Below are 18,881 nucleotides of genomic sequence, written 5' to 3' on the forward strand. Positions count from 1 at the left end.
CCGTGTTGTACAAATGCCAGGTGAAGGAGGGCATGGGAAAAACATAGAGCAGACTCTGCACCTGAGACTAATAATTCAAAAATAATTTTTATTTTAACTTACATGATTGAAAGAGTGATGGATACAAATGCCACAAAACTAAAAGCACCCCCTTCGAGCAAAAATAAAATGCAGAAATGAATACAAAAGATACGGAATTAATTACTCATGCAATATTCAAAAAATTAGGAAAAAAACAAACAAACAACAAACCAAACAAAAAACTCTGTAACATTTTTTATTTGACTTTCTGTAAAAAGAATCATTTCAACCATTTAACATAGACTATAGACTATACATACTAACCATAGACTGTACAATGTACCTTTAAAATGAAGGATATATGCATATATATAATATTTATAAATATACAAATATATATACACATTATGACTTCACAGTTGAAAGAATTATTTGCCAGGAAGCCTGGCAAACAATTTTTACTTTTTTTAAAAATTTTTTATTTTAAGTAGGCTCCATGCCCAATGTGGGGCTCAAACTCATGACCCTGGGATCAAGAGTCACACACTCTACCAACTGAGCCAGCCAGGCGCCCCAACAATTTTTACTTTAAAATGGAATACGAGTTGTTCTTAAAGGTCTTGCTAAAATGTAAATATTTAAAAGACACCTAAATGATATTTTATACAAACACATCCAGAATACAGTTGATACTCCACAGTTTAAATAACACTCACACATATTATTTTGAGATCTTGGCATATCCCATCATGTATACTCTTAAGAGGAAGAAAAGCTATTGAGTGGTCTTGTAGTTTATGTAGAGGACTTGCTACCGTGATAGGGAAGCAATAAAGGAAGCTGTTACTTTAACTATTTGGCCAAGAGATCCCACCCAGTGATGAATGATTTCTCTGGGTGCAGTCACGGTCCCTAGGGGCATTCTTCTCCTTCCAAATCTCATGGTAATTCCTGTAGAAGCAAGGACCACTTGGAATGTTCTTCTGCTCCCACCCCATTAAGAGTCCTCCAACTTCCAACTACTTCTACTTCAAAGAGCATCACAGCTTTCTGAATCCATGACTTTTGGTTTTGATTTGTTGTAGCAGCAAAATATCTCTATTGTAAAAGTATCATTAAAAAAATGGCTCTTTTTTAAAAAAGCTTAAACTTTGTGTTTTTTTAAGGAGTACAGGTATAAACTTAAGGTAGCTCTTAGTCATCCACCTGTCTTTTAACCATGGAAACATGCTTTTGGGACATTCAGGATGGAGAAAAAAAACAACAGAAGTAGTGGAGACTTGAGGAAAATGAAATTAAAAGAAAAATTAAACTCTTACAATGTGTCATTTTACCAAGTTCTGCGGGCAAACTTTTATTTGAAGAAATTCTTTTTTTTTTTTGTGCTTTGCATTAAGGTGAAATTAGGTAGCTAAGGGGGCCACTCAACCCTGAGAACACGACAGAGAAAAACTGCAAGGCATAGGATAGGCATCAAAGCATCACGTGACTATTTTAGGCTTATAGAAGAACTTCCAAAAAAGTACAAAGATGGCTGTTTTTAAAATTCCACACATATGAGATAAGATGGGCTCTTTAACTAAGTACTGTCAGATGCCATCGACAATAAAATCTACAGAGTACTACACAGCCCGATTCTATTGGCCAAAGGAAAAGTGGCTAGGTCCTGGAAAACTCGATTTTGAATTCTATCTATAACATGTTACATTTCCAGACAACCTCAACAGAGCGCTTCAGGTTGTAAGCATTCCAGTTCGACCCCAGCACCACCTCGATGAACAGAGCCATTTAGAAAGACAGCTGTACAGGAGAGCTCATTAAAATGCCGTAGCGACTTCCGTCCCATGCCGCCCTCCAACGTGAACACAGTGGGGGAACTTGTCCAGTTGTTCATATGCCAGCCGCCCGTCTTCCCCTGCACACAGAACATCAAAAACCAACAGCAGTTGGAACGTGTGTTTTTCAATTCATCCCTCAGGATAACAATACCAGTTGCTGGGGAATGGGTCACTGTATAATTTCGCTGTTAACTTTACGTAAGGAAATCATCTGCCCATACTCTTAATTATGTTGTTTTTTTTTCTAGGTAATGTTTAAATGACCAAGAACTTTTTTTATATGTTATCTTTTTTTTAAGATTGTATTTATTTGAGAAAGAGAGAGAGAGCATGGGTCGGGGGAGGGACAGAGGCAGAGGGAGAAGCAGGCTCCCCGCCGAGCAGGGAGCCCGATGCGGGGCTCGATCTCAGGACCCTGGGATCATGACCCGAGCCGAAGACAGATGCTTAACCGACTCAGCCACCCAGGCGCCCTTTAAAAAAAAAACCAAAGCTTCCAGTGCAGTTAACATACAGTGTTATATTAGTTTCTGGTGTGCAGTCTAGTGACTCAACCATCCTGTACCTTACTCAGTGCTCATCACGATCAGTGTGCTCTTCATCCCCACCACCTCTTCCCCCCACTCCCCACCCACCTCCCCTCTGGTAGCCAGCAGGGTGTTCTCTAGAAGTAAGAGTCTGCTTTATGGGTTTGTCTCTTTTGTCCTTTGTAGAACAAGCAAGAACTTTTGAGGGAATGCCAGAGACTAAATGAATGTCGGGGTGTGAAACCGTAGAAGTTCTATGGGCACTTGATGGGGATAATTTCGCATGATAGATTTCTTCCTGAGAAGTCATATGGATATTTTAAGTGCGTTAGGGATTTCAGTATGGCTGATCCTTGACTTCAAAGCATTGAACTTCGACAGGACTTTTACTTTTTTACATTACATATTGGCATATCTAAACGGTCTTTTGTAAAAGTCAAACTTAGGCTGTCACACTTGAGCTAAAACATTGCTCTTTGCCATGGACCCATCTGGTGATCCGTCTACCAGCCAGCAGCTAGGTCACTTCCATCAGCAGTCATCTCGAACAGCCAACATTTATTTGCAAATTATTTGAACACTCCCTACCGTTTTTCCTATCTAAAACAATGATTAGGAAATGGGGGAAAAAATCATAGATAACTAGTGATAAGAAGCAGGCGTTCATGCATTTAATACAAGGACAAAGATGGGAGTATGAGTTGTGCTCAATCACAAGTTCATTGTGAAGAAAAAAAAATAAAAGATTCATGAAATGCTGGGACTACATTGATGTCAGTGGGTTTTTGAAAAGGAGTGTAGTTATGGGTTTTATAATATATTGTAGTCCCTGGAAACAGAGGCCTCTCGATCAACCAAAAGTTTGTCTTTGCTCTTAGAGGGGGTACATTTAAGTTTTTCAGTAATACCTCAGAAAAGTAGGGATTCGCCTGCATTTAAAAGAACATGGTGAACTCTTCTCTTGGCAAAGGCCCCCAATTTTTAGAGATTTCTGTTGATTGTTTCTGCATGCCTTGACTTTTCGGAGGCAAATGTTATATTTTTTCACCTTTTTTTTTTTTATTACTTTGGAATAGAACCCTTTATTTGAAACAAAATATTTACACAAATCCCTGATACATCAAACACTGAATACAGCATCTTTCCAGGTGATGACAGGGGGAGACAGAGACAGAGGGCCTGAGTTAGGCCCATTCCTACCTCACCTACTTGCACATACCCTGGATACATTGGCTAACTAACCCTATTTAAAAAAGAGCGAATACCTCGCCAGTTCCTAGTTTGCTCATGGATATATTGCAAATTAGAAGTGTTCAGTTCTTTCCCTAGAGTCCCTCAGAGTCTGAGTGGGTCAGGATTCCACCCCAGTGCTTACAAGGTCTGGGAATCCATAGGTGAGTTATGCCTCCATGTACCCCTCCATAAAATGGGACTATTTGCACTTTTCCCTCATGGAGTCCATGGGACAATTAAATGAGCTAACCCATGCAGATCCCTCAACCCAGCACAGAGCAAATCCTCTATGGGTGTACCCCAACATTACCACAGAGATACAACCAGGGCCGGTCTATGGGGCACCTCACCCTGACTAATGACCAGTGGCCAATGACCTGTGTTGGCTTCTCCTCTGGTCTCTTAACAGCCCTGTGAAGCAGCTAGGGCGTTAGAGGAGAAAGGGCCTGCGCTCTGGGACCTTCGGCATGTGGTTCCAAACTGGACTGAGCTCTAGCCGGAGCACAATGGAATGGCCATAGCTAATGGGGAAAACTGCTCTGCCCAACATGGCAGCCACTGGTCTCGTGTGGCTAGGCAAGTTTAAATGCTCACTACTCAAAATTAAATAAAATTAAACTTCAGTTCCTCGTTCACAGTAGCCATATGGAAATGCTCAATGGCCACCTGTGAACACTGGGGCAGCCCCATTACCACAGGGGGGTCTAGTGGACACAATTACTGATTCAGCCACCTGTGTGAGACTGTATTTGTGTATTAGGGTCAAAGGCGATTCAGAGCATTGCATTCAAACTTGTTACATGGTAGAACCACCTGGAGGCTTCTAACACAGTGCCGAGGCCAATGGAAACAGCATCTTTGGAAGCGGAGCCCAGGCATGGGCACATCTTAAAGCTTCCTCGGTGATGCTAATGTGCAGCTGACATTGAGAACCACGAGCTGGTGGTGTGAGGGGGCACAGGGACTGGGGGGAGCCACGCAGGGGAAAGCCAAGGTGAAGGGGCGCCTGGGAGGCTCGGTTGGTTGAGCGTCTGCCTCCGGCTCAGGTCATGATCCCAGGGTCCTGGGATCGAGTTCTGCGTTGGGTTGGGCTCCCTGCTCAGAGGGGAGCCTGCTTCTCCGTCTGCCCCTCTCCCTGCTCATGCTCTCTCTCTCTCTTTCTCTCTCTCTCTCTCTCTGTCAAATAAATCAAATCAATTCAATTCAATTAAAACGCCAAAGTGAAGCACAGATAAGGATGCCTCCCGGAGATGCTGCTGGGGGTGGAGCTGAAGTGAAGTTTGGGGCGCCCCCAGCAGGGCTCAGGCTCTTCAGCTTGCACTGGATGAAGAGGCGTTGCTGGCTCTGCGTTCCTAACGTCGGGCTTACCTTCATTGTTATTTCAGGGCATGAAGGGATAAAGGAAGCTCGAACTAATAACACCCTGGGCACATTTTTAGGGAATTAAATCATTTGTATGCCTAAAACAGCCATAAGGAATAACAGTTTTATCCTTTAAACAAACATACAGATGGTATATTCAATAGCAGAAGGAAGTGTTATTACACCAGTAACTGTAAGAAAGGACGTCTAACAATGGATGTGATCTTCATGGTGATTACGAATGCCATGAGATTCTCCCTTACATTATTAAGCTACTATAGTCAAGCCGGGGTGGCTTTTTTCCAGAGTATTATCAACCGGATTAGATTTGAGGACTTTCGGGAGTCTAGTTTTTACACATTGAGAGCCGGTGTAGCATTAAAATAACTATCTGTTATGCAGGATTAAGAAAGCCTCCCTCCACCCTCCCCACTCGCCAGCAGGAATAAAGGTATGCAGCCCGGGGGCATGAAGCCTTCTAAAGTGAGGTGAAGGGGAAGATTTATCTGGCTATTCCAGAATAAAAGAAACACTTCACTTCTTTTCTCTGGTGTCAGGGCTCAGGTGGGCATTGGCCCGCGGGGCAACCAGGGGTTCATTGGAGAGCCAGGGTGAGGCCCTGGGAGCAGGGGTTTAGGGCATACCCTGGGGCACATCTCCGCAATCTCAGCCACTCACTGCGCCCCCTACGAGGGCCAGCCCAACCTCGCCATCCCAGCTGGATTCCTGACTACTGTCTCAGCCTCCCGATTCAAATCTATGTTCTTGATTCCGGAGAGCGCACAGACTGATCCATCTAGAGAGGCTCCAGAGAGCAACCCCCACCCTCTACACCGAATGGTTAGAACAGGGCATTGAAGCAAGATGGAAACTGACCAGTTCCTCATACCCCGTGTGTGTGTATGTCGTACCCTGCGTGTGAGTGTGACATACCCTGTGTGTGTGTGACATACCCTGCGTGTGTGAGTGTGACATACGCTCTGTGTGTGTGTGTGTGTGTGTGTGAGTGTGAGCAGAGAGCCCCCAGAGGGGAACTGCTCAAACGGTGCACACAAAACATTTTCTTTCACTCCCTTCCTGAGTGCCAAAAGGAAACAATCGGGTAAAAAAAAAACTCACCGAGAGATAAGAGGGTCTCGGAGGCCACGTTTCTGATTTCTTCAGTGTCAGACTGACACAACGTAACGAGCATTTTAATGCTTTCGGTGGCCTGCAGGGAGAAAGTTGTGAGATAGTGCTCCGACACCTCTGTCTGGGGTCCCCCGAGACACAGTACCCCACAGCTGGCGCAGACGTTAGGGCCATCTCCCCCGGAGGGCCCCACGGCTCGCTGAGCATCATCCAGGGTGCACGGTACTAGAATTTCCTGGGACGGAGCCCAGGGCACGTGCTTGCAGGAGCCCCGGCAATCCGCTAAACCCCTCATTTCCCAGAGGACACCCCAGAGGGCATCAGGAAGCCGGGAGACCAGCCTGCTTTCCAGAAGAGAAGCCACGCCTGGGAGTTCTTTCTGCCGTACCTCCCTGCTTCCAAGACAGCGCTAACGTAAGAATTGTTAATGCTTAGTTTAGACCAAAACGGAGGCGCAGAATAAAGGTCGGTGGTGGGAACTTGTCTGTGTGTTTACTGCACATTCATCTAGCACTTTCCGAACCAGGCAGTTCACCAGGCACGGGAGACTCAGCCATGAACAAGACATGGTTCTGGCTCTCAAGAGGTTACAGTCCCGTGAAAAGCCAGACGTGGGACAGAGAGTTGTTACAGGGCATGACATGGCTGGGAAATGTGACCTGGTCTGACAAGGGAGGTCTTCACAGAGGAAGCGCGATCGTAGAGCAATTAGCCAAGTTGGGGCAGTGGTAGGGTGTGTGTGTGTGTGTGTGTGTGTGTGTGTGTGTGTGTGTGTGTGTGTTGCGGGGTGGAGAAGGACATACACTCCACGCAACGGGAGCCCCTCAAAGATGGCCTTACAAAGCCACATGAAGGGTTGTGGCCTTCATTCGTAGAATCATGGAAAGCTACAGCAGGGCTTGGGAAGCAGGGTTCGTGTTGTGTTAGGAGCGTTCTAACCGTAGCAGAGAGCACGCACGGAAGGCGTTCGGACTCCGAGGAGGCAGGGGCTGCTGGTGGGGAGGTGGCTCGGATCCGGCGCGCAGAGTGGGGACACAGTGGACAGATGCGGGCTGTAAGGACGCGGGGTGTACAGGGTGCGAGGGTGAGCTGCATGATCCACTGAGATGCGGAGGACTGGAGGTGGGTGAGCTGGGTGCATCTGCGGGTGACTTGCTGGTGGACACAGCCAGCAGCGAGCCGGCTACATGCTGGGGGGGGCGGTACGCGCGCTGGGAGTCATCAGTGCACAGGCGAGGACGGAACACAGGAGCAAGCGCGTGGAGGCGGCGGGGGGCCTCGCGCGGGGTCTCTCCGCACAGCACCGGCCAGGGCCAGGGCAGCTGGGATGCGCAGGAGCCCGCGTGGGGCAACACAAAAATGCTGCTCCTGAGATTGTGATGAGCTGACAAAGGGACCAGAGGGCGACTGACTGTCTTTCTTGGGAGAAAGCCAGGCTCAGGTAGCACGGTGTTGGTGCTGTGGGACAGCTGACCGCGGTGGGCAGCGTGGGCAGACCACAGCTTATTTTAGCCCAGAGTGACGGAGGAGGGGCCCCTTCGGGTGCTGGGAGTCGAAGGCAGACGCCTAACCGACTGAGCCACCCAGGCGCGCCCCGTCCTTGCTCTTTTTTTGTACATGAGAAAGATTGGGGAAATCATCATGTCACCTCTCTTTTGGAATAAGGTCTATGTTTCTAACACTGACCTGCGGGCTACTGAAACACACGATTGTTTTCTGAGAGTTGTTGGCTCTAACAAAACAAAGTCACATTTAGTGTGGAATTTAAGAAACACAACAGGGGATCATAGGGGAAGGGAGGGAAAAATAAAACAAGACGAAATCAGAGAAGGAGAGACAAACCATACGAGACTCTTCATGACAGGAAACAAATTGAGGGTTGCTGGAGGGGCGGGGGGCAGAGGGAGGGGGTAACTGGGTGATGGACATTAAGGAGGGCATGTGATGGAATGAGCACTGGGTGTTATATGCACCCGATGAATCACTGACCTCCACCTCTGAAACTAATAATATGTTAACTACATTGAATTTAAATTAAGAATTTTAAAAAAAGAAAAAAGAAAGAAAAAATAAAATTAACAAAAAAGATCCCCAAACAAATATACAGGTTACAGAGCAAAGGAAGTAAGATATGCCACTAACACAGGTGCTTCCGAACACAGGAAGAGAGCTGTTAGGTGTCCTTGGCCCTCGACTTGCTCAGAACTGACCTGTCTGGGTCTCTAAGGCTGGGTTTTACCTGCAGGCTTTTCAGGGCCAGACAAGCTGCCTTCTGGAGCTGGAGGTTTGCCTTTGTCAGCACTTCACAGTAATAGAGCAAGGCCTGAAAGAGAGGGAGGGACCCCGTTTGTAGTTTTAGAGGTATCACCATAGATAAGACATGTCGCACTACCATCAGAGCAAAAAAATCCATTAAAATTCATGTTTATTAAAAGAGCTGTCTCTTAGTTCAATACGTTAATTGCTTATATTCTACCAGGTCACCGACACCGGGGAGTCCAAAGTTGGAAGGTCCAAAGTTACGTTTGCAACTTTCCAGAGACCCTCAGGGCTAGCGAAAGTGCTAAGAGCGTTTAGAGGGAAGGCACAGAAGAGATGTGTTAGCTCCACAGAATGCTGCGCGAGGCTAGGGGAGTCACATGGAAGACAGTCACCTCCCAAAGTCACCAGGGCAGGCTCAGGAAAGCGATGTGTGGGCCGGGCTGGGACGGATGGGTTAGATCCTGGGAAGGGGACATCCCAGCAGGAAGGAGGAGTGGAGGAGACAGGCCCAAGGATGCTCCGGATAAGAATCTCAACGTAAAAATTAGTTCTTATTTCATGAGAAAGCTCATGTCTTTCTCCATGCCTTATATTTCTTAGATTGGTCTCTTTTCCATGGCCACATGTCTTGTCAAGGTCTTGATTTCATGCCTGGATCAGCAGCCACCACATTTCTGCTTCCAGCACCTGATGACGAGGGATACCTTCTTCAAGAGCACGTGGCATCCATCAGGAGCCCACCCACTGGCCCCTCTCTCAGAAGAGCAGAGGCCTCTCTTCTTTGTTTGTGCCCAGCATCAACGGGGAATGCCTGCCTCCTTATGGGCATTTCCAGATCCTGCGAAGTTGGCTCACCACCCCCTCCAGCTGCCCGCTGTTCCTGCCACGCTCACGGATGCACCCGGGTGCTGTCCTTCGCACAGGGGGCCCTGTGAGCTCTCCTCCCCTTTGGACAGACCTCATTCCTGATGATCTTCAGAACTGGTTCGAGAACCAGGCCCTGCTTCACCAACCACCGTGTGACCGGCTCTCTACCATCTTCTCTCTGATTTCCTATGACTTAACTTTTCCTTGGTTCTTACTAATTATCATCACTTACATACATCTGTGCTTATAAGCATCAACATTTCTTTCTTTTTTTTTTAAAGATTTTATTTATTTATTTGATAGAGAGAGACAGTGAGAGAGGGAACACAAGCAGGGGGAGTGGGAGAGGGAGAAGCAGGCTTCTCCCTCTCTGCGGGAGGGAGCCTGACGTGGGGCTCGATCCCGTGACCCTGACATCATGACCTGAGCCGAAATCAAGAGTCAGATGCTTAACCGACTGAGCCACCCAGGGGCCTCTGTTTTTTTGTTTTTTAAATTTATTTAATTCCTAGCACCTGGAATGAATGATACTCTATACTTAGTGAATGGCCCAATCAGATCTGATGACACCACAGTGCCCGGATGAAACAGCGTGAAAGTGTCATCAACCACCTGATGATGTATTTGCTCATGACATGGCATATAGCTGTGATTAAAACAAGGCCTGTTTTCTCAGGTCTATAGAACAACCCTACTCTTTTAAAAAATGGAGATATAATTCACATACCACAATATTCACCCTTTAAAGTGCTTGACTCAGTGATTTTTTTTGTGTACTCAGAAACCATCATCACTACCTCATCCCAGATCATTTCCATCACTCCCCACAGAAATCCTGTACCCATTGGCAGTCATTCCCATTGCTCCTCTGTCTGGTTCCTGGCAACCACTGATCTCTGTCTCTCTCTCTGGATTTGCTTAGTTTGGACATTTTGTGGGAATATGATCACATAATACGTGGCCTTTTATGTCTCGTGCTTTCACTGAGCATGATGGCTTCAAGGTTCATCCGTGTGGAAGCCTGTGTCAGCACTTCATTCCTTTTAGGCTGAATGATACCCCATTGTAAGGAGAGATCAGATTTTGTATATTCGTCAGCTGATGGACATTTGGATTGTTCCCACTTTTTGGTTGCTATGAATTAATAATAATACTACATGTTCCATTTCACTTTGGCTTTTGCATAGTTCTCACCAAGTGGATGAACTTGAGCACACAATGATTCTCTATTTTCCTCCATTTCCCTCTGGTACCCCTCCCAAGAGGCCCCAAGGTTTAGCCACCAAACCAAAATTTAACCAGTTCCCCCACACCATACATTCCAAGGCTTAAATGGCCGAAAACAACTTAAATGGTCCTTGCTCTCAGGCGTTGTTTGCATTTTAACAATGATTCCAGAGGGATGAGGTGCTGGATGTGGGCCTGGGTCAGTCCACCACTGGTAGTAGGATCTTTGGATGAGACTTCTGGACCACACTGTCCCTTTGAGCAAGAGGACTGAAACTCTGTTGGCTTAAGCGGGAAGTGGGCATTGTTTCCGGACTCGACAAAGCATTTGGCACTTCCCTGTGCCTTGCAGAGACGTACAGTCTCACAGAACAAGTAAGTGTCATCTTGCTCACTTGAATTTGAGCAGTTGCCCAAGAAATGGTGGCTGCCACGATACTCAGCTTGGTAAGAGTTCCAGGAAGCAAACAGGAGGTGCCCTGGGAAGCAAGAAGTCCCTGTCACCTTGCAAGATAGTAAGCGTCTCCTCTGGTGGGTCCTAGACGATTACAGGAGCAACAACATCCCAACAGACAGAAGAATAGATATTTCCTACTTATTTGGGTCCGGGGGGGGGGGGTGAGTAAAAAGCATCAAAAAATGAACCAACATACGTCTAATTTGCTTCAACAGCTATGGTTTTCTGAAGGCTTGAGATCTACAGAAACACTAGCTCTCACCGAGGTAGTTTTGTATGGCTTTAGCCCTTCACGTCTGGAGGTACAGAACTAATGTACTAACGTTTGCTGTTTCATACAGGAAAAGATGGAAAGAGCTCAAGGTTTGGGGAGGGCGGGTCAAACGCTTCTAGGTGGTATCTAAGTTGCACCTCTTAACTAGTGTGCCACCTAAGCCATCTTCAGTTAGTGAAGGCTCATTTGTGAGAAATGAATCCAAGACCTAAGGATGAGAGTTGAACTGGAGACGCAAACATCCCACCACTCCCTAGTTTAGCTAATGCCTTAGAAAAGTTAAGCCCTTCTCAGAGTTCAACATTTGACCTTTCCAAGGACAAGAAGGGACCAGTTTAATTTTCTTGAGCTGATCTGAGGACTGACATGAGTTATCTTTTATTTTTTATTTTTAAGACTTTATTTATTTGAGAGAGAGAGAGAGCACAGCAGGGAGAGGGGCAGAGGGAGAGGGAGAAGCAGAGAGAGAGAGAGAGAGAGCACAGCAGGGAGAGGGGCAGAGGGAGAGGGAGAAGCAAGCTCTCCACTGAGCAGGGAGCCCGATGTGGGGCTCAAACCCAGGACCCTGGGATCATGACCTGAGCCAAAGGCAGACAGTTAACCAACTGAGCCACCCAGGCGCCCCATGAGTTCGTTTTTAGAACAACTGTTCAGATTGTCAAGGGCTCCCAGAGGACCAAGGCTGCCATCTGTACGGGGCCCCTGGGTGCTTGAATCACAGATGCTTGTTACCCCTGGATGGTATCGAATGAAAGCCACGGATGAGGTATACCGCCTCTTCCCTGGCAATGAGGAGCGATAGCTTTTAAAATTAAAAAATCTTCTTGTTCTTTGAGTCAACAGTTTGATGACTTGACCCCAAACTACTCATGAAATATGTGTGCATGTATGCTCACCATGATATTTTTCAGAGTTGGGAACTAGACCAATGCTGATCAATATGGAATGAGAAAATAAATTATGGAATATCCACACCCTGAGATGCATATTAATCCATCAAATAGGATGAAGTAGATCAACACTTTCTAACAAGGAAAATCACCATGATATGGTACATTTAAGAAATCAGTTACACAACAGAACAGTGTGCAATCTCATTTAAGAAAAAAATAATTATATATGTGAGCAGATACACAGAAAAACATCAGAAGGAACATACACCAAATTATTAACAGTTTTCTCAGGGCTGGACTTACGGGCGCTCAAATATTTGCAGTATATTTTTGTAGTTTATGTGGTGTTACAGATTATATATTATTAATAGGCAGAAGAAAATTATTTTGATAAAAAACAGATGGCAAAATATTCATAGTAAATGACGGAAAATTAAACAAGCTTCTGGCTTGATGTCCACAATTTGGGACTTTACCTTTTCCCTGAAATGCTCGTTTCTGGAGGCTGCGGCCAGGTAAAGCATCACAGCCTGGCTCACTTGGCTGTCATTCCTCATGAGCAGCAGGGCCAGGGTCCGGAGTACTTCCTGCTGGGCTGGGAGGCTGCTGGGTGCAAGGTCACTCATGGCCTGGAGCAGTTTCTCATCTCTCAGCGATTGCAGAGTCTGAATCAAGGAAACTAGCGAATAAAAAGAAAGCAGAATACCTTCTAGTTCCATCCACATCACTGCAATAAGCTTCATGCCACACTCCTAGGCTGGTGCCCATGCTTCTCATTCCCTGGATTCCCAGCCGGAGATCTGGTTTTCCATCTTCCCTCCCTTCCTTATCAACATGTCACCGGCATCTGCCTTCTTGTGAACCCCACTTCTGCTTATTATCATGAAAGCACCACCAAAAAGGGCAACCTAACGCAGTACTGCCTGTAGACTTGACCCCACTAATGGCAAACACAATACACTAATGAAGGAAAGAAATTACGTCAGTAAATCATTCAGCAGCTTCTCGTCAACGTTACACCCCTGCTGGGTGATGGGGATGCTCTTTGTAAATCCCCGCCTCATTGCCAAGAGGCTCGCTAATGTTAAGGGTCCAAAAGTCATTGAAAAGGCAGATCTGATCCCAGCTGTTGACTTAGGGGAAAAGGAAAGGTTCCCATCACTAAAGACTACGACTGAAAAGCCCGGAGCGGACTCCAAAGGGAGTCACACAGTGTGACAAAGAACGCGTCCCACCTTGCTTGGCCAGCTGGTTCACGTGACTCTCGAGGTCGCTCACACCGTGGCTGGTAAAGTAACTGTAATACTGGAAAACAGTGATGACTTCCAAAGGGAGGCTGGAGGGGAGCAGAGGCTCAGCCCGGTCCAGGATTTGGGAGACCAGGGTTTGGAACACTGTTTGGAAGGGAAAGAGGGGAAGCAGCTTTGAGGAGACGTGACCATTCATTCGTGTTTTACTGAGGTACACGGCCGGGCGAAGTCCGGCAGGTGAGCCGATCCTCAGCGGGTGGCTGCGTGAGTTTGCGTCTGTGTACACACACCTATGTGACCGCCATTTGGTCAAGATACAGAACACGGCCGGCGCCCCGTAAGGGGAGCTTCTGCCCCCTGCCCACCGTAGGTTACTAATAATCTGACTTCTGTCAACGTGAATTAGCTTCACTTGTTCTTGAGCATCACGTAAATGGAATTATCTAGAATGTGCTTTTTGTATCTGGCTCCTTTTACTCAACAAAATATCTGTGAGAGTCATCTAAATTGTTGCTTGTACCAGTAATTTATTCTTTGTAAAAACTGCTGTGTAATACCCTATTATATGAATATGTTACGATATAAATACAATATACACACATACATACTATATATATGTATACACACACACATTCTATATACACACATACATACACACAAAATACATTCATTTTCTTGTTGGTGGGCATTTGAGTTGTTTCTGATTTTCGGCTTTTGTGAAGAAAGCTGCTATGAAACATTTTTAGGCGTGTCCTTTTTTGTGAGTATAAGCATGTATCTCCCTTGATATACTTAGGAGTGGAGTTGCTGGGTCGTAGGGTAGGGGTATATTTAGCTGTAGGAGAAAATGCCAGTTTTTCCCAAGTGGTTATCCCCCGTGACACTCTTGTTCTGGTGACATTTTAATGAAAAAAGTCTACAGCCACCTAAACGGCCATACACAAACACAGTGCTTTTAAAAGTCACTGCTGATAGTCTGAATTAAAACACGGTCAAGTCTTTCTGTCCTTAGATGGTACTGAGTAGATGATGCCTCCTCTGCAGAGTCAGCCTGTCCCAGGGGAAGTGGGGAGGGACCCCGCCGGTGCTCACCTGCAAGTCAACGGCAGAGACGCCTTCCTCCCCACCACTGCCCCGTACCTGGGTCTGCAAGTCCTGGGTATTCTCTGTTGATGATTCTGGCAAAGCTGGCTTCTAGCTGCTTCATCACTCGGTCGGCCGAGCTGTGGTAGACAGCGACTGGGCTGCAGCACTTGGTCCAGAAGGACAGCAAAGACAGCTTTTTGTGAAATTCTGGGATGGCTGGAAGAGAAGAGCAGCCCCCACCCCATGACGCACGTTTTGAATGAAGCAGATGAAGAGATGTACCTGAGCGGGGGCACGGCCGGCACCAGGGCCTCTCTCTCTCTCTCTTTTTAAGACTGTAGTTTTTATCTATTTATTTATTTATTTATTTTTTAAGTAGGCTCTACACCCAGTGTGGGGCTTGAACGCACAACCCCGAGATCCAGAGTCGCAGGCTCCACCGACTGCCAGGCGAGCCAGCTGGGCGTCCCCAAAAGATTGTGGTGTTGAATCGGAACTACAGGATTCCTCTGTACGTGGCAGATTTTCCAAAGGGCAAAGACGTTATTATGACAAGGAGCTCCTCTAGCCTGGGCAGCCAAGAAAACGCAGCAAAAGCAAAGCCGTTTGCTTTTAGTGAGAGAAAACACAGTAGCTCTACTCTTGGAAGACGCTCTCACCGTCTCCTGTCCGGTAACTCGACAGAACACCGTAGAGGCTCAGAGAAGGACACCCCAGGGGGTATTTCTGCGGGGGACGACACGGAGCGGGAGGCGGCTCGAGGAGTCTGACACGCTGCCCGGGGGACTCCCGGGCTGAGCTCATGAAGAGCATCGTGCCAGGCCGCACAGGGTCGGCGTTTCCCGTGTGTGTGCTCGTGATCACGGGGAGGCGCCTGGGAGCGGGGACGACACGAGTCACTCGCACCCTGAGTGTCCGGTCCCTTTTCCTGCCTCTCGGCCACGTGCCAAGGTCCCCCTCTCCCGGGAGGAGCCGAAGAGGGGGCACAAATGTACGAGGAGAACCTACAGGGACTTCTGTTGGAGGCTTCAGCAGACCTCACCTGGAAGACCCTGGTGCCCCACGACCCCCACAGGCTCTCTGACGTGAACAAAGACAACAACTCCTGTCTGCAAAAGAGCTCTGTAGCCAGACCACACACATTCCAAGGCATCTTGCCCGGGTCGAGCTCTCACCTAAAACTCTTTGAACCAGGGGCTTTCCTGAATGCCTGCGACTCCACACACGTCTCCCTTCTCCAAGGAGAGTCGGGGCGCACCCTGCACCTGCCCGACAGCCGCCACGGGAGCTCCGCGGCCCAAGCACCCCCCCGGTCACCCGTCCCTCACGGAACAGCCGGTGGAGAAAGTGTGAGAAACTGCCCAGGAGCCGGACGCTGGTTCTGTTTAGGTTCCAGTGTCTGACTCCCGGGGCTGGAGGGCCGTCCAGAAAACACAGTGTCTGCTGGTTGGACGCAGCGGTGTTAATGAGGCCACACCAGTGTGCGGCCATTCCTCTACTTTGGGGCCCGAGCGTGGGCTCCTGCCGTCCCGACGAAGCACGGATGAATGTGGCCAAGGAGTGCGGGCCAGTGGCCGCCGTCTGCGTGGATGGCGGTGACACGCAGCTGCTTACCTTCAATGACGGAACTCATGTTCCCTATGTTCTCATCGCTGACCGCTGACAGTTTCTCCACCACCTGGATTTGCCTAGAAAGCTTCTCTAAGAGATTGCTCGCCACGAATGGGGTTTTGCTTGAGAAAACAATTTGCTGAGGAGACAAACAGAACCAGTGAGTCAGTTAGGTTGTTGTCGACGGGGGTTTCCTGGCCCAACTTCCTCCTTCCTAACTCGGCGGTGAGGCTAACTCAACCCATTTGGGGGTTGGATTCCAGTTTGAGAACATTCCTCATTCCACGCCGATGACAACATCTGATGAAATCACACCCATGTTTTGGTTGCTTTAAACGTTTTTTCCGCGCCCATATAGATTCTGGAACATTCTCAATAACAGAGCTGCAAGGTTATTATAACATTGCCTTTGCTTTTATGTATTGCAACTCTGTAAATCCTCTTTGAGACCCGGAAGGCATATTTAGGCTGCTTATCTGTGTGCTAACAGAAAAAGAAGATTTATCTTACAAGTAGTTATTTTTCACAGCGTGGATTTCGTTCCTTGTTTTCAAGCTGAAAATTATGATTATAATCATAATCATAAAATCATGATTATAATCAAGACTATCTCGTTCTAATTAGTGAGTGCTTTTTATGTACCAGGCACTGGTCTGAGCCCATGTATTAGCTCATGCTCTTTCTCACAGCCACCCTGTGAGGTGGGTACTATTGATCGTCCATTTCAAAGATTTTTTTTTTTTTAATTTATGTACTTACTTACTAATTTATTTAGAGAGTGCCCGAGCAGGGAGAGGAGCAGAGGGAAGAGGAGAGAGAATATCCCAAGCAGACTCAGAGCTGAGAGGGCTCGATCTCATGATTCTGGGGTCACGACCTGAGCCGAAACCGAGAGTCAGACGGAGCCACCCAGGTGCCCCTTGGTGTTCCATTTTACTGCTGAGGAAACTGAGGCCAGAGAGGTCAAGAAACGTGCCCACGGCCACATACACAGCAAGTGATTTCACCTGTGTGCAAGTCATAAGAGTCAAGGGCATGAGGACAGGAGTCGGTTGCTGCCTGCACGTTCCCGGCCTTTCTTTGTCCCTCAGAGACCTGCCCCCATCGCGTGGTAGGCATGGGTGCAGGGTGCAGCCTGTACCATCTTCCCGCACTAAATCCTCCAGACTACACAAATAGGATTTTCAAATTCAAAAGTCTAGCGTAGCAATTATGTACTGATGCCTTTCATGTAAGTAAATACAGTAGGAATGAACTGATTTGGGGGATAATTATAGCCATTATGATTCTTACGGAACGCCCATTTTTATCTCTTTGCAATTATATACCAAACGAAGACATTAACTCACCGATTCAGCAGGGGATGTGAGTTAGAAATTAAGTTTCTACTCTTACTCCTTCATTCCACCTCTTTCTATCTACCTCTTTTGTTTTTCTGGCACTGATTTTCCCCACAGAGGAGCTGACTTGTTATAACCATGGCCTGAGTACAGACAAGAACATGGCACTGAGTATCGCTTGCCAATTCGTCTTTGAGAGAAAACATCCATTCCTTGATGGAAGAGAATTCTCTTACGTTTCACAAAATAATGACTTTCCCTCTAAAAGGCAAACGGGTCGCTGGGCCAGCCCAGAATCAGGCTCGGCAAGGACAAAGAACTGTGAAAACGGTCTCATTCCAGTAGTTGGGGCATAGAGAACAGCTATTAAGGAAGCCACAATCCTTGCCCATTTTGGTCTGAAAAAAAAAAAAATTGCACCTCCTGCCAGATTGTCAGTAAATGGCTTACAAATTCGACAGTCAACAGAAGAGATCAACTGGGATGTTGGCCAACTTAGTGCAAGAGTCCTAATTGCCCACCAGTTTCCCACAGCGTCTGAGGTGACTTTGTGGTTCTTTATTCATGGAGGAGAAGCATATTCTACATCTCATCACAAGCGTGTTATGGAAGAAGCACGTTAACCCACCTCTGGCCTCTCCGCGACCCCTTCCTCCTTACCCTGCCTCTTGCCTTCCGGTGGGTCCCATGCTCTCAGGAGCATGATTCCTCCCTCCTTGACACCCTTCCCGCCTGGTCAATCCCCCTGAAGACCGTTACGTGTGCTTTCCCCTTCTTATCCTGTTCCCCACACAGGCAAGTGGGCTGGAGCAGACGGGCAAGCAGGCAAGGAGGAAGCATTTAAGTAGATGCTCAGGGAAAATGTTTTGTTCAAGAAGCTAAAGCACTTCCTGCAACAAAAGAATTTCGAAATATTTGCTTCACTGTTGCAAAATCTTAACCGGTAAACAACCTGAAATGAAAAGAAAAATAAGCCCCAGGGTGTCCCAGGATGAGAGATAACTGGTGATGATAAGGGCCTATGAAAGTATTCATTCTCATCGCTGATAGGTATTTATTCGATATCTGGAAAGCCCAGGTTATATCCTGCAGCATTTTGCCTTTAGCCGTCCAGGTGGTAGAAAGCTAAGTCAGGGGACAACTGCACATTAACAGACGCTCAGTAACTCCTGCTTTCAAAGTCCATTCATTTGCAGATGGCACAATACAATTTTTTTTCCTTAGTCATATTTCTCTTTTATCAAATGATTTGAGATCAAGGGCTAACCTATGACCTTTTAAAGTGTGGAGAGCTAGGGGGCGCCTGGGTGGCTCAGTTGGTTAAGCGTCTGCCCTGGGCTCAGGTCATGGTCCCGGGGTCCTGGGATCGAGCCCCGCGTCGGGCTCCCTGCTCCGCGGGGAGCCTGCTTCTCCCTCTGCCTCTGCCGCTCCCCCTGCTGTGCTCTCTCTCTCCCTCTCTCCCAAATAAATAAAATCTGAAAAAAAGAATAAAGTGTGGAGAG

The 18,881-nt window shown here is 47.2% G+C and overlaps 1 protein-coding gene across 3 annotated transcripts in view; it reads right to left on the bottom strand.

The window, feature by feature from the left end:
- Window positions 1-264: 264 nt before the first annotated feature.
- Window positions 265-18,881, bottom strand: part of RIPOR2 (RHO family interacting cell polarization regulator 2) — a 220,767-nt gene continuing 202,150 nt past the window's right edge. For all 3 annotated transcript variants that reach the window (XM_028107361.2, XM_028107363.2, XM_028107362.2), the window contains exons 16-22: window positions 16,043-16,178; window positions 14,483-14,644; window positions 13,328-13,486; window positions 12,569-12,771; window positions 8,352-8,435; window positions 6,101-6,191; window positions 265-1,936 (exon numbers count right to left, since the gene is read on the bottom strand). In XM_028107361.2, coding sequence (XP_027963162.1) covers window positions 1,839-1,936; window positions 6,101-6,191; window positions 8,352-8,435; window positions 12,569-12,771; window positions 13,328-13,486; window positions 14,483-14,644; window positions 16,043-16,178 — 933 coding nt within the window. In that variant the 3' untranslated portion in view covers window positions 265-1,838. The remainder of the gene's footprint in view (window positions 1,937-6,100; window positions 6,192-8,351; window positions 8,436-12,568; window positions 12,772-13,327; window positions 13,487-14,482; window positions 14,645-16,042; window positions 16,179-18,881) is intronic.

This window comes from Eumetopias jubatus, unplaced genomic scaffold, assembly GCF_037043125.1.
Source record: "Eumetopias jubatus isolate StellerSeaLion01/CBP00866 unplaced genomic scaffold, mEumJub1_p1.0 scaffold_6, whole genome shotgun sequence".
Lineage (NCBI taxonomy): Eukaryota > Metazoa > Chordata > Mammalia > Carnivora > Otariidae > Eumetopias > Eumetopias jubatus.